Source organism: Bacillus rossius, chromosome 2, assembly GCF_032445375.1.
Source record: "Bacillus rossius redtenbacheri isolate Brsri chromosome 2, Brsri_v3, whole genome shotgun sequence".
Taxonomy (NCBI): domain Eukaryota; kingdom Metazoa; phylum Arthropoda; class Insecta; order Phasmatodea; family Bacillidae; genus Bacillus; species Bacillus rossius.
In genome coordinates this window covers 116,352,564-116,367,511 of record NC_086331.1, presented here as the reverse complement: position 1 = coordinate 116,367,511, position 14,948 = coordinate 116,352,564, and the positions used below count along the sequence as shown (strand labels likewise).

Here is a 14,948-nt window from a genome sequence, read left to right as displayed (position 1 = left end):
CTATTCAAACATTTGGTTTAAAAAAAGCATCAATTCTGGTTTGCACTATCTTTTTCTTATAGGCATTGTTTACCACATTTAACTTTGGTAGTATCTACTGCTGCCGACTCCCTACACATAGTTTTGCCAACAAGATTGTTGCGATCCTTAAACCGTTGTAGGCAACCATTGCTGAACTTGAAGTCTGAAATTCCTAACCTCAATGCTAGGTAATCTGCCTTCTTCTGAATCATAGGTCCAGAAATTGGCAAGTTTGCTGCACGCATATCTTAAAACCACTGCAACAAGGTAGCTTCCATTTCTTGATGTTTTGGGCCTCGCATTCTTTTTCTTGTTGATAATCTGCACGAACTCGCAAAAGCCGATTCAATCTTTTCACGATTTTTTAGTATTGTCGACAACGATGATTGCGGGATGTTAAATTCTCTCGCAATTTCAGTTTTCGTTCTCTGTTCATTGTCTACTTCTTCGATAATTTTAACTTTAACTTGCAATGTAAGTCCGTTGCGTTTACGTTTCGCAGTCATATTACAAAACAACTAACACTCAAAATTGAGGTTAAGATACACGTGCGTGAACAATGGAAAATATCACAACTTTTTTCCATAGATTGTTTAAACTTCTACGTATGTACACTTCCGACGACTAATATTAATACAGTATAGAGTTCTTTCCTTTTCGTTTTCCGTTTACAACATGGCATCTTTTCTAGTTTAGTTACTAACATCACCACTAGAGTTGAACTTTTCATCTTGTTTTTCGACCATTTTGCGCTGTAGGATACATACATGTATCTTTGGAGAAACGTTTGTTTACATGACGGTTATGAAGACGATTTACTTTAGACTTCGGCGGTGAAATTCGTATTAACCGTTTACTTATACACGTTGACAGCTGCTTTAGGGATCAAAACAACTTCGTAATTCATATTATCTGTATTTCGTATTAAAAGTACTGAATAACATAGGAAATCATACTTTATTTTCCGGGACTGTGAAAGTACTTCGCATAAACGGGAATTTCGTACTAAGCGGATACGTATTAATGAGGTTTGACTGTAATTAACTTTCCTGATGACTAATGTATAATTACCAACGTCTTGTTGTGCTAGGTTTTTCCGTCCCTAACAGAAAGTTTTTCCTGCCCATCAGAAAGTGTTTCTGATTGCTCAGGAACACTGCTGTGTATAGTAGCTGTATTATTATTTAATCATTCTGTTACTTCATGGTCTTATGTGCTAATGAAAACACTTCCACCTTAGGTCCAGAACCACAGCAAAGATTTAGGTCTTATGATTCTCAAAAAAAAAAAAAAAAAAAAAAAAAGTTGACCTGTTATTTTAGCAAATTTCATGAACAGTCTTCCTTTCATTCAGAAATACCTGCAATTTCTCTGTGATACTATCGAGAGGTATTGCATAATGTTGGGTACTGTTCTTTAATTATTTCCTTTGAAGCCTCTTCAAAATGGTACTGACACTTCAACATATCATTCAAACAAGTTTCACTCTGGGTTCTGGGTTGTAGCCGTGTCCTTGGCGAATAATTCTCCGACGTTTCGGTCGACATTGCAGTCGCCATCATCAGGGAGCAGTTACCTACTGTATTCATTACCTACTACTCAGTGAGATACTTGTTCATTACATTAAAACTCCACCTCATATTTTATTTTCTATATTTTTATTTTTTATGAGGGTTCTTACTAGTGTCTTTCAGGTGTTAATAAAATCCAACAACATTTAAAATAGAAACCATCATATCTGTACAAATTTGAAGTATCCAGCCAAAACCTTATAAATTACCTAATTTAATCAACAGGCCCCAACAGAAACATTGCAAAACAATACAGTTAACACAAATGTTTTGTTAATTAGTTATCAAAAAAATTAATTATCTAAAGATGTGTTACTATAGTTAAGCATTTCAAATGTCATTTTAAATTAGACTTCAAAAACACCACCTACCACTGAAAACAGTCACTCAGAACTTACTTGATTTGCAGGAATCCCTAAAATTTTTGCAGCAATAACAGACAAGTTTGGATATTTTATACTTCCTTGATTTTTCCACCAGTCCAGTGTAAAAGGTGTATAAGCAGCTCTTGAAAAAGAGGTTGAAGAGGTTCAATGTGCTTATAGGCATTTTTTTATACAAGTTATTTTTCCATGGGGTAGTGTGAATAAACATACGTCGTGGTGTAGAGAAGATTTTACTGCATTCGTTACATATTGCCGCCGAACTGTCTGATTCGGTAAAATAATCTCAAATAAGACTTGATTTTTTATGCCTTAAAAATAGCGCAGGCGATTCATCAGAACTATGGCTTGAACTAGCCATTTTATGTGGTAAGTGAATGTTTGCTCCTTACAACTGAAAGGAACGTAGCAACTACGGCTGTGGTCGCAACTGGAGATTGCTGTTGTTCTTTGTTCACTAAAATCAATTTATGTCACCATTAATAGATGGATTGATTATTCGTATTCGAGCATGTTTTATGGCTTGCAGGAAAAACTAAGGCCGCATCACGACTCTTAGAGAGCACTTCCTCATGCAACGGTGTTTGTTTTTTAAGCTTCGCAATGCACGCGAAGCTTTGCATCATGTTCAAAGCTTCAAATAGCTAATTTCCTGGCGAAGCCGAATCAAATATCAAAACAAGCTTTAATTTCAATTCGCTAAGTCGTAGCTTCGCATAGGCCTAGAAATTAGCTACTATTTTTAAGTTTCAAGGGAAAAATGCCATTTAATATAAGCGTTAGAAGTTTTTTTTAACATGTTACACTTAGTAACATCCCATGTTTTGTCATTGTCATTCAACTTTACTTTAATGACTTAATCTAAGATTTTGAAGCAATTGTAAATTATCCTTTTCAGTGCATAAACCTCCTTCATATTAACTTTAGAATAAAATCATTAACTTCTCACAGAGCAAAAATTCACTGTTTTGATTTGCCTTATCATGTTATACTAAAAGTTTATGATATTGTGGGTGAAGTTATGTACTGTAGTTGTAGGTTTTAGTATGTTGATATATTAATTTAAAATGATGAGGTAATGTGTTCTGTGTGAAGGTTTGGTTTTCAAGTTCCTAAAACCATTGTGGTGGCTACTCAGAACCTCTTGAAGAAGCAGATTCAAAATTCTAAACTGTCCGACCTGGTAATGCCACTGGAAGCAGGTCAGCCACTTGTTCTCCCAACTCTGGCCAACTCACTGGAGATGATTGCCAATGAAGGGGCAGATGGTTGGTAATTTGAGTATACTTGAAGATGGTGGTCATCACACGACTAACAATTCTTAGGTACTAATGCTTTTGTACATAGTGCTTCTTTTCCATTTCCTAATTTTCTTTATAGTTTTATATTTATTTTGTGCTAAAGATTCTATGGCATTAATAACTCTGTTGCATGCATGTAATTTTTATGTTAATATTCATTTTGGTAGATGTTACTTTCCTGGGACTGCTTGTGGTATGTTTTAACTGTCAATTAATTATCTGCCCACAAGATTGAAGACCTTTTTCTTGCTGACTTGTTTGCATTTTTGTGGTGATGTGCAAAGCGAGGGTGAGTTCACGCTAGTAAATTGCTAAGCCTGAAATTGTTGCAGCTATTCCTCTTACCTATAAAGACAACAGATTATTATGATATTTTCTGGAATAAGTTTGAATCATTTTGTCATTTGGATCAGGTACAGAGAATTAGGCCACTGGAAAAAGTTTGTATTTTATAATTTATGCATTTAGCAAGTACACTTGTTCTAACAAGAAGTCTGGGATTGGAACTCTCTGTTAACAAAAACATTGTTAGATGGAAGTATTAATTTCATGTGGCAATCATTAAGTATTTCAGCTTCTGCATACATTTGCTACAATAATAATTATTTTTTTATAAAAAAAAAAGTGCGGTAGTAAACCTAAGTAAGCAGTGGGAGGCATTTAAAGTGATGTACAAATTATGCTCAAGGTACAAAAGCAATACAAGTGCACAATTTATTGATTAAGTATGTGAAATGAAGGTGATAAACCATAAATGTTAGCTTATTCACTTACAATCTAACAAGTGACATTAAGAGGCCACTCCAGTGTTTCAGGGGCACTACGCAACCCGCGTTAACCTCATAAGATTCAATGCTATTTTCATTTTGCTTATAACTAATTAACTAATATAGATTTTGAAATGATGCTTGCTTGATATGCAAGACAACGATGCTCTTATCAAAGCCCCTTTCTTCAAAAACGTGCATAAATTATGGTTTTATTCTAATCTTTACTAATATGCATAAGTGTAATGTCTAGGTTTGAACCATAATTTATGCACATTTTTGAAGAAAGGGGCTTTGATAAGAGCATCGTTGTCTTGCATATCAAGCAAGCATCATTTCGAAATCTATATTAGTTAGTAAGTTATAAGCAAAATGAAAATAGCACTGAATCTTATGAGGTTAACGTGGGTTGCGTAGTGCCCCTGAAACACTGGAGTGGCCTGGACAATGTTTAACATTCTGTAAATCTGTAATAAAGTTTATTGCCTTGTTAGTGATAAACTAGGATGAAAATTTAAAAAAAATTCTGATAATACTTGTAAGTAGATATGCAGTTGGCGAGTTTTCCAAAAAAATTTAATCAAAAAATTGTATTCTTGAGTACTACTAATGTTGCTTGAATATCCCACAAGGGGTGTTTTCTAAAATCGGCTGGATCCTAAAAAAAACTTGATGGTGGGTCGGGCGATAAGTCCAAGGAAATTTTGGAGTGCAAATCATTAATAAAGTAAAAATAAAAATGCAAAAAATATTAAAATTACTATATCAATTTTACTTACTCTGCATCACTACATAGTATAAAACAGTCGCTTCCTGCTGTCTGTCTGTCCCTATGTATGCTTATACCTTTAAAACTACACAACGGATTTTGATGCGGTTTTATTTAATAGATAGAGTGATTCAAGAGGAAGGTTTATATGTATAATACATGCATAATATAGTAGAGAAACACTGATAATTTTAGAGGTTTCTAATGTGATGTAAATAAACATTTTTTTGCACTTACATTGCAAACGCTGGTTGAACCCTACGAGATAGATCAAAATAATGTACTACAATTTTTTGAACCCGTCTGGACTCCCTCCTTATAAAATGGTGTTGAAAGTAGGTTGTCCTGTAATTTTATTAAGAAACATGAATCCACCTAAACTTTGCAATGGCATGCGTTTGCTGGTAAAATCACTAAAAACGTTCATAATATAGTGCACAACACTCACCGGATGTGGTACCGGAGAAGATGTATTGATTCCCCGAATTCCTCTGATACCATCGGATTTACCGTTCCAATTTAAACGCCTACAATTTCCGGTAAAGATATCTTTTGCAATGACCATTAATAAATCGCAGGGTCAAACTTTCAACGTTGCAGGCTTATATTTGAGCGTTGAGCGTTTTTCACATGGCCAAATATATGTCGCTCTTTCAAGAGTAACCTCTAAAGAAACATGTTTGTATTGTCTTATGACAAAAAAGCTGTGAACGTTGTATATGAAGACATTCTGTAGTATATTTAGTATCAGCATTGCACCCGTGCGAAGCCGGGGCGGGTCGCTAGTGTGTTCCTATACCATTCATCCGATTGCGATGAAATTTTGGTGAGTTATTCACATTCCCACTAAGGATTCTGAGAAGGTACAACAATAGTTGGAGCACAAATCGTTTCAACAAATGTGTGTATTTCATATTAAATAGGGACACTTCGTCTGTTTTCGTTGTATAAGTGAGCATGCATGACACAATTTAATTAAATATAAAAGAGAGAGATATAGAATGAGATAGAGAGAGACAGAGAGATAGGTTGAGAATGAAATGGAGTTAAATAAAGAGATATATAGATGTATAGAGCTACATAGAGATTGATATATAGAAAGAATAGAGATAGTAGGAAGTATAGATGTATGTATGTAGATATAGAGAGATAAATAGAGATAGAGGGATAAATAGATAATTTGTATAAGAGTAACTACTTCAAACATATTACAAAAATAACTGAATGAGGCATTGCAATGCATGCCAAGCATTAGCTAGATAATGGAATCTTTCAATATCAGTAACTTTATTTTTCAGCTTTTTTCTATAGTGCTTTATACAGTCTAGATTACATACAGACCACCAATTTTTAGATATATAGAGGTAAATAACTATACACTGGCAGAATAGCGTTTACCGGGATCTGCCAGTGGTATTAAATATTTTGCACACTTGACATTCAAATTAAGAAGACAATTACTATCTATATCTGATTTCGAAAATGGTCCCCTTCATTCTGTGTTCAGCCCGTACAATGCCGGGTACTGCAGCTAGTTATATATAATTATGTATTAATTTTCTATTTCAAAGTCCTTTACAACTAGCAAATTTTTCGTAATCAAGTGAGAATAGAAAAATTTTTCATAGTATTGAAATATGTTAACAATTTTATGTATTATTAATGTAACTTATCCTAAGAAACCTTCCACCTAAGTTATGTTCACCTAGACGTGCAAACACGTAGCATCCCAGAAAAAATACACTTCAAAACCATACCCTTCATGGAAATTTATACAACCAATCTAAATGTAAAATAAAATACAAAAAAAAACACTAAAACTCACCTTCTTCAAAATCACTTTCATTTATTAGCATGGTTTGTGTAGAAATTAATTTTGTTTAAAAATTATGTGAAACACTATGAATTAGCCAAAATAATATAGTAGCTAAGCAATATTACCCAAATTCACACAATAACTGGTATGTAAAATCATTATAAAATGAACCACTCACTGCCTATCTCCATCATTCTTACAAACATGAAGACAAGAAATGAAATTTATACCACTGGTTTCATCTGAGGTTCTTCGCTTCAATGGTTCAACTTTTAATCTATTACTGTCGAAATACAAACTAACAGAACCAAAAAATAAATACTCAATAAAAATAATAGCCAACTTCTGAATATTACACATATAAAAAGCTAACAAAACAATACATTTCATGAAAATCATTTGAAACAAGTATTAAATAAATTCCAAAATCATCTCAAATTATTATAAACTGTAAGAGGTTCTAATTGCAACATATTTTTTTCTTCTTCCCACAACACAAATGACAATCGGGGAAATGTCATTTATGGCGAAAATGGTATGAGACCCTAAACAACTGTAAAATAACTCTGCTTTCAGGTCAAAGACAGCTTGTAATATTGCAATGCAACACAGGAAGATAACTCAGGGTAAATTGTGGATACTGAGAAAAATTCTTCGTTGGATAGTTCACCTTATTTTGGAAAAACTACTGTCATCAACAGTTAGAAAATTAGACATGCATCTTTTATTACATGAAAAGTAGTTTTGACAAAGTAATTTTCTATTTAAAATACATGTTTACCCTGCTATAAAACACTTCCTCATTGATTTAATTCCACAACCCTGATCCTGCCGCCTTAACACATGGCAAAACGTAGGCTTTTGTTTGAGTCTTTTGTCACAATTTGCTATATTAAATGACATTGTAATTCATAAAAAGTCTATTTAATTTTGCTCTTGTAGAAATAAAAGTATCTTTTAAAATCAATATTACTTTTATGAAGTGAAAATATCAAGGAATTGAATTTAAAAAGTAGTGACAAATAGTTGACATCTTACACGCTTTATTTTTAAAGTAATAGTATATATGTGAAACATGCAATCTTTATTTGTAGGTAACACATTTAAGTGTTATAATCGGAATAAACTCCAAGGCAAGAAAAACTTATTCATTCAAGTTGAATATTTATTAGAGAAATGTATAAATGTACCATTAGGTAATGTCCTCTGCACTTGCTTGATTACTTTGTAAGCTGAAAGCATATTGATGTAAGCCACTAACATAGAAGGAATTGCTTGCTGTGTTTTCTATGAAGAAAAATATTATAACAGTAAACCATTAATTTTGGATTGGGACTGCACACCTATGCATGTAATGATTGAACATACTGAACTGTGTCATACTCTATATAAACTATTGAACTTATGCTATCAATATACTGAGTACAGTAGAACCTCGTTTTTACATATTTCAAAAGAGCAGGAAAAAATATATGTAAAAACTGGGAAAACTTTAAAAGAGGGAAGTGTTAAGAACATTTTTTTACTGTTTCTCTATGATGGAAATAATAAGCAAATTTACACCATACAAAATAAAATATCAAAAATGCTTACATTTTTATATGTTAACTAGAACTTCATTATCATCTCACACTGTGAAAAAATATATCTATCCAATTTTTCAGTTTTTCACAATTGTTTAAAGTTGAACATGAAATTTTCGGTTCTTGAGTAAGAGATGAGAATGTTGAAGCATCTCAGTATGTCCACTTGTAATGGTGAGATTTTCTTACACAATTTATTTTTGAACTTTTTGTATACTCACATGTTAACATTTAGTTAATTTCAGATTTTTATGAGGAATAATTCTATTAAACAAACACTACCACTTTCAATTCTATTGTTTACATTTAGGAACAGCAAAAGTTGAGAACATTTCTGATGCAGTGTTTGGAAATTCAGTGTTGCCAACAGTGTTCCTAAAATATTTCTAAAGTGGTAAAATGAACATCGTCAAACATGCACGAAGACACCATATGCATGGGAATTTGGGGAGTAGTCTAAATCACGATTACATAACAATACTGATAATATTATTAATATTGTGTCGCTTACGTCATTACCACCCCTACATTCTTTGGGACAAGCGCGGGAATATGGGGGTTTTGGGCGGGGAACTATAAACACATTATTTTTTATGTATTTCATTTTTTTGAATATTATACTTTTTTGGTATCGTAAACTACCAATATTTCACTATCAAGAAATTATGTCTGTAGATGTTTCAAATTATGGCGGTATCATGAAATATTACAGTGTGTCCTATTTTGTAAAAATATTCATTCTGAAAAATAAAAGTTACTTAAGTAGTGAATTATGAGGAATAAAATGTTGGGTGTTGCAAAATAGGCTAGACCAGATGAGATTGTATTCTACTTCTCGATAATGATAAAATATTTCCTCGAAACGTCTGACTTTCTAAAAATTTAATATTGGTATCGCAAAATAGACTATACCGGTTTGGACTGTATTCTACTTCACGATACTGATGAGTTTGGTAAAAAAATCTCGCTTTCAAAAAATTAAATACTAGTATCACAAAATAGACTTTACCAGGTGGGACTATAGACTACTTCACAATACTGCAAAAGAATTATGGGGAAATGTCTCAGTTTCATAAAATGAAATACAGGTATCCTAAACAACCTAGACCTGATAAAATTTAAGTCTACTTTACGATAACGTAAACCCTTAATTTACCTACATGAAATACCCAAAAATAACTGTGTCTACATTCTCTCTCGCCTAAATCCATAAATTCCCCTGCTTATACCGAAAAAATGTACAGGTCGTAATTGCTTCAGCACAGTCTTATTAATGACTTCATCAATATTCCTACCATATGTAATATATGTATATAATTTTTTTTTGCTGACCTACCCTCACCAAACCTTTAACTCTGATTTTTCACTTCAATGTTTGCGAAACTAACCTAACACACAACTCACTTCTTACCCAACTCATCAAACAAAATGCACATAAAACAACTACAAATCACTAACATTTTAAAGACATAAAAACCCACTTATTTTTCTTTGTTTTGTGGCAATAATCTTTTACTGTCAATATTTCTCTTGTAGATATAAAATTTACGCCAAAAACAATTGCCATTTCTTCATTCAATTTATTATATATCGTGAAACACGAACCGCAGTTTTCTTGTTTACTACTACAATCACAACCACACATTCTTTCTCTACATTGCACCGTTATATTAATTTAATTTAAATAAACATGACCTTGCTCTTCTCCTTAGGCTGTTACACTTATTTCTACACATATCCAATAAATTTATTGTTATCTATTTATTACTTATTGTGTATTATTTATTCACTTTATAAAAATATTTATTTTCTTATTAATTCTCTCCACATACCACGATCACTCCCAAAACTCACACCTGTCTTTTTTTAAGGCCACTATTTTAGCTTGCACTGTTGTCAATATCACATACTATATTTTCCTTCGTTCCTCAATTTACTTTGTTATCATTTTCATTGAAACTTCCATAATGTCATACATTTACCCTACTTTATTTCTAACCAATAGGAATCTGGTATTGTAAAATGAACTTGATGCAGAATTTGGTACATTGCTTTAAAACACATTTTAATAATGGCACAGTAATCCACTGTTTATGTATAAACCACATTTACAACTTTATTTTCACGCTTAAAACATTAAAGTTTAAAGGGAAAAGATATAAAAATGAACTTGATTTTCTCTTTTACGTCACCAAAGTTTTGGTTCATAGCTGTATGGCTAACAGTGGCACATGGTACATTGGCACTTAGTAACGTATAATAAATAAACTTCACGCTATTCACTTTTGACTTTTATTGATCCATCTAAACTTTTCTGATGGTTTGCTGGTAAATGCAGTGCTGTTTCAACATAAATTGCGGGAAATGTTTTTGCTTAAAGCGGGAAAGTAATGAATTAATACTCTAGGGAAAATGACAGTGCAAGTAAAAAAAAAAAAAATAATAATTAATCACGGGTACGTAAAAATGAGGTTCTACTGTAGTTCTTGACCATTGCCTCTTAACTTACAGGAGTGATAGGTCATGTTATGAAAAAAAATGATGGTAGGCATCATAGATCAATATTAGTCATGTCTGGCAGGTAGGCAGTTCATAATTCTTACAGCCCCTTCCTGTGTTGCCTACTTTCCTCTTAGGAATACTGTCTAGGATGGGTAGATACACAAAGGAACTTTCACTTTTGCTCTCATTTTATTTATTTTATTTAACATGTATATTGTCAGCAGATGTTCACTCCGTATACATGGGAAAACTTTGTGGTGCCTTACTAATTGAATTTCCTGAAAGGTATGCAACCGATTGTTCTGGCATGCTTTGTGAACTGCCTACCTTCCAGGCATGACAAACCATTTCATAACAATACCTAGCTTTCTTTGTTTTTTTTTTTATAACATGACCTATCACCTTTAAAATTGTGAGGTAGTGTTTCAGAACTGTCGTGTGTAGCCAGTTTGAGTTTGTGTAGTTACCTTCTAAAATAATGGTTTGTCATTATACTTAAGTGTTACGAAAATCTTCTTAAAATCTTCCTAAAATATAATGCATGGTTTGTATTAAAAACCCATATCTACTTGTCAAATCTCATGGTGAATATTTAACACCTAAATCTTCACGTATGTGCCACATTTGTGTTGCAGAAAAAAAACAGCAGCAGTGGCCATCATTTGCTGAAATGAGTTCAGAATGAATTTGAAAATTGCACACATCTTGTTCATTCTTTCTCGAGAATTGTGGTGCTGGGGTTCTTCATACTTTATGTAAGTGGCAGTTATAACTAAATGTCAGATAACTACCCTCGTTTATTCCCCATGTAATGCAAACACTGTGTAATGCTACTAATTCAAACTTCTTTGCATGTTCATGTATTTTACAGTGTCCAATTCGTTCTGTGCTAGGGCTCTTAAGTAGTTATACGAAGAAGTCATAAAATGTTAGTGAATGGTAAAACAAGGTTGTAATTTAAACTGTTTTTTATAATAAAACTAAATTGATTAGGTAAAGTCTTTTTAAGTTTATACAAGTGTGTATTTTCATATACATACCTACAGCCCCCTGCGTGTGAAGTTTTTTTTATTTTGTTAAAGTATCTTTGACAGCATGGTCATTAGATATTGTAACTCACTGCTCAAACCAGGGAATATTGGGAAAGGAATTGGCTGTGGGTTATAGATAGGAACCATTACATCTTTGTGCCCTGTGATGTCATTAATATAATTTGAAAATCTTTTAAGTAAATGAACCAATATGTTGTGGTGAAGTTTTTGTTCTTTTTAAAATTAAATTTGTTGCAAACACTGGTTTTAATTTATGTGTTTGTGTTTATCAGGCTGCTGCTACTACTACTCATAAAACTTTAAATATTGTAAGAATTTAAATGAAATATTGAAACTTTAAAATGGGATATGTGCTCATACTTAGCTTGCCTCTCTGTCACAGTCACATAGTTTCTGGGTTGCACAAAAATTGCATGACCTGAAACAAATGTGAGTATGGAATTTAGAAAAAAATTAGAATATGACATACATTAAACTCTCAATCAACTAAACATGCAAAATTGATTTCCTTGTGCACTTAAGTTTTCAAACAATCATGCTTTTAAAAAGTAAAAATTATTGAATACTGCTAAAATATTTAAAAATAGTTTAGTTACACTGGTCAGCTACGTCATTGGTGTTCTTTTTTTAACATGTGCCGTAATAGGTAGTAGAAATTAATGAATTTGTCTTAGAATGTTAAATTAAAATCTTCTTCATGTAAATTTGTGTAGGGTACAGAGTTATATAGAAAATAAAAATACTTTCACCATTTCTGAACTGAAAAGTATGTAATCGATTGTATGATACTTTCATTTATGTGTGTGAATGTGTATGTGTGCCTAGAGAAACTCAAGCTGACGAGGTTAAGCCATGCATAAAATCCTCACATCTGTGGCCCTACATTAAATAACTGTCTCTCAAGAAAAATATGAGGGTCCATTTAAGAGGCAACATTTCTGTTGGAGAGTTTCGGAGCTGCTACTCTAAAGACGGAATAAAGCTTATTCTAAGTTCTAAGGAAAAGTATATATTTTTTGACCACCTGGTCACAGCAGTGACAACGATATTAGACATACCTACTAGCTAGAATATATCCTAATATTTCGGATATACAAATGCAGTCTATGTACTGTGTGAACGTGCCATACTATCCTTTAGACCAACAGTTCTGCTGCCATCAAAAACTTAATATTTAAGTCTTTTAAAGGATCAGAAATGGAATACAGGTCTGTTGATTCAGTTTTCCTATCAGATGAAGCAGTCCACTATCTGATAGAGTTCCTTAAAAGCCTTAACCAACCCTACTTAACCCACATGGTCTTCCTTCTCACAAACTCCTGCTAAAGGTGGGAACTCCTGTCATGCTATTACTAGGGACAAGATTATACTGTGATTTGCTATAAAACCGAAATAACACCAAAAAGCTTGTCAGTGCACCATGAAACATTGAAATTTAAGTGAATACACCATAATACATTAAAATTCAACCAAAATCATTAAATTAATCAGCTTTTTAGTAAAACTTAACTTAAATCATAAAACTTTAAATTTAATATATTAAATTAAATGAACCTAATATCATCAGAATGAAGTTTGTATAAAAATGTATCTAAGTAGTTTGGAAAATATTAATTTTACTTTGTCTGAGCTTGCATCTTTTATCAGTAATTCTTATTTTTACATTTCTGATGTCTGCATTTTCCAAACACACAATCATGTGTAGATTAATTTTTATTCTGAATAGTTCTGCCCAAGACATATATGTATATTACAAATTGTATTGTAAAAAGTGCACCGTATATTAGTCAAAATCACTCTATTTTGTGAAATTAGTACTAAGAAATATCTGAGTATATTAGTAGTTGGAAAACACACTAGCTTTATGAATAAAATGAATTTATAAAAATAAATTATAACTCCGAAATCTCCTGTTTATAGAACAAAATCGCTTTAAAAATAAACCCATGAAATTTTGTGCCTAGCTATTGTGCAATATTAACCTGCTCAAGCTTTGTAACGGAACTAGACTGCAAGTGACAGCATTCTACAAAATGTTATCAAGGCCACTGTGTTTACCAGATTTGCATCGGGGGAATCGGTTTTCATACCGCAAATACCGCTTTTACCCTCTGACTGCACCTTCGAAATCAAGTGAATTTTGCCATAAAGTCTGCTTTGCAGTGACCATAAATAAATCACAAGGCCAGTCGTTAAAGGTAGCAGGCATCGAATAAAGAAAATCCTCTTCACTCTGCGAAAAGCCAATGCAACCCCGGGTACTTCAGCTAGTAATAAATAAAATCACAAGTTTTAATATGTTTTGAATTGGGTCTTTATGTTTATTCTATGGAAATTTAATTTTGTATGGAATGTTACTGTGATGTGGTTGTTGCTTATGCTTAAAAAGTTGGCTTACAAAATTTTTGTTGACATTTTTCACTTTGGAAATTGGATTTATGCTCTAGTAAATGGAATGTTTAGTGTAGTGAGTTGTGACATACATTATAAGGAATTTACATGGGTCTCATCGGGAGAGTTAGTATACAATGTATAAGGCATAACTTTTTGTGATCTAAAGAGCAAAGACTCTATACTAGGTTATTATCCCAGGGTGTGATATCACCCACATGAAAGATGTGAGAGTTCCTAGTATCTTGAAAAAAACTGATTCTCAAACCTCTGCACTCTCAGTGACAAGGGATTAACTGTTTACTATGTTCAGAGTTAATTGCTGCTGTTTATTATGTTGGCTGCACTGAATACAATTGGAATGCAACTATTCAAAATGCCTACCAGCAGATACCAGATTTGGGGAGGCGCAGATCTCGCCTAATGATCGGGCTAATAGATACTTTGCGGTTAGTAATTAAATACCATCTAGTGGTGCAAATAATTATTTAAGCAGCTCTCTGGCTGTGCCAAGTTGGTGGAGGTAGACCAAGGTGAGGAACAGATGGTTTAAAAATGAAGTTAAGTTTAACAGAATTAATAGGTCATTGCTCACACGGGCACATAAAGGTGCACATCTTCAATGGGGAAAAAATTAATTCACAAGGACAGTAGCTGACTGGCAGAACGTAGTGTGGTCTGAGGAATCACATTTTTTGCTTGTATTCCAATGATGCATGACGTCGAGTACACTGAAGACCAAATGAAATATTTCATCCTGGATGTGTGCAGGGTCAGGTTCAAGCTGGAGGT

General features: G+C 32.9%; 1 protein-coding gene across 4 annotated transcripts in view; it reads left to right on the top strand.

Annotated features, from left to right (window-relative positions):
• Nucleotides 1-14,948, top strand: part of LOC134529664 (glutathione hydrolase 1 proenzyme-like) — a 42,154-nt gene that overhangs the window by 12,866 nt on the left and 14,340 nt on the right. For all 4 annotated transcript variants that reach the window (XM_063363987.1, XM_063363986.1, XM_063363988.1 and 1 more), the window contains exon 5: nucleotides 3,071-3,243. In XM_063363987.1, the coding sequence (XP_063220057.1) occupies nucleotides 3,071-3,243 (173 nt within the window). The remainder of the gene's footprint in view (nucleotides 1-3,070; nucleotides 3,244-14,948) is intronic.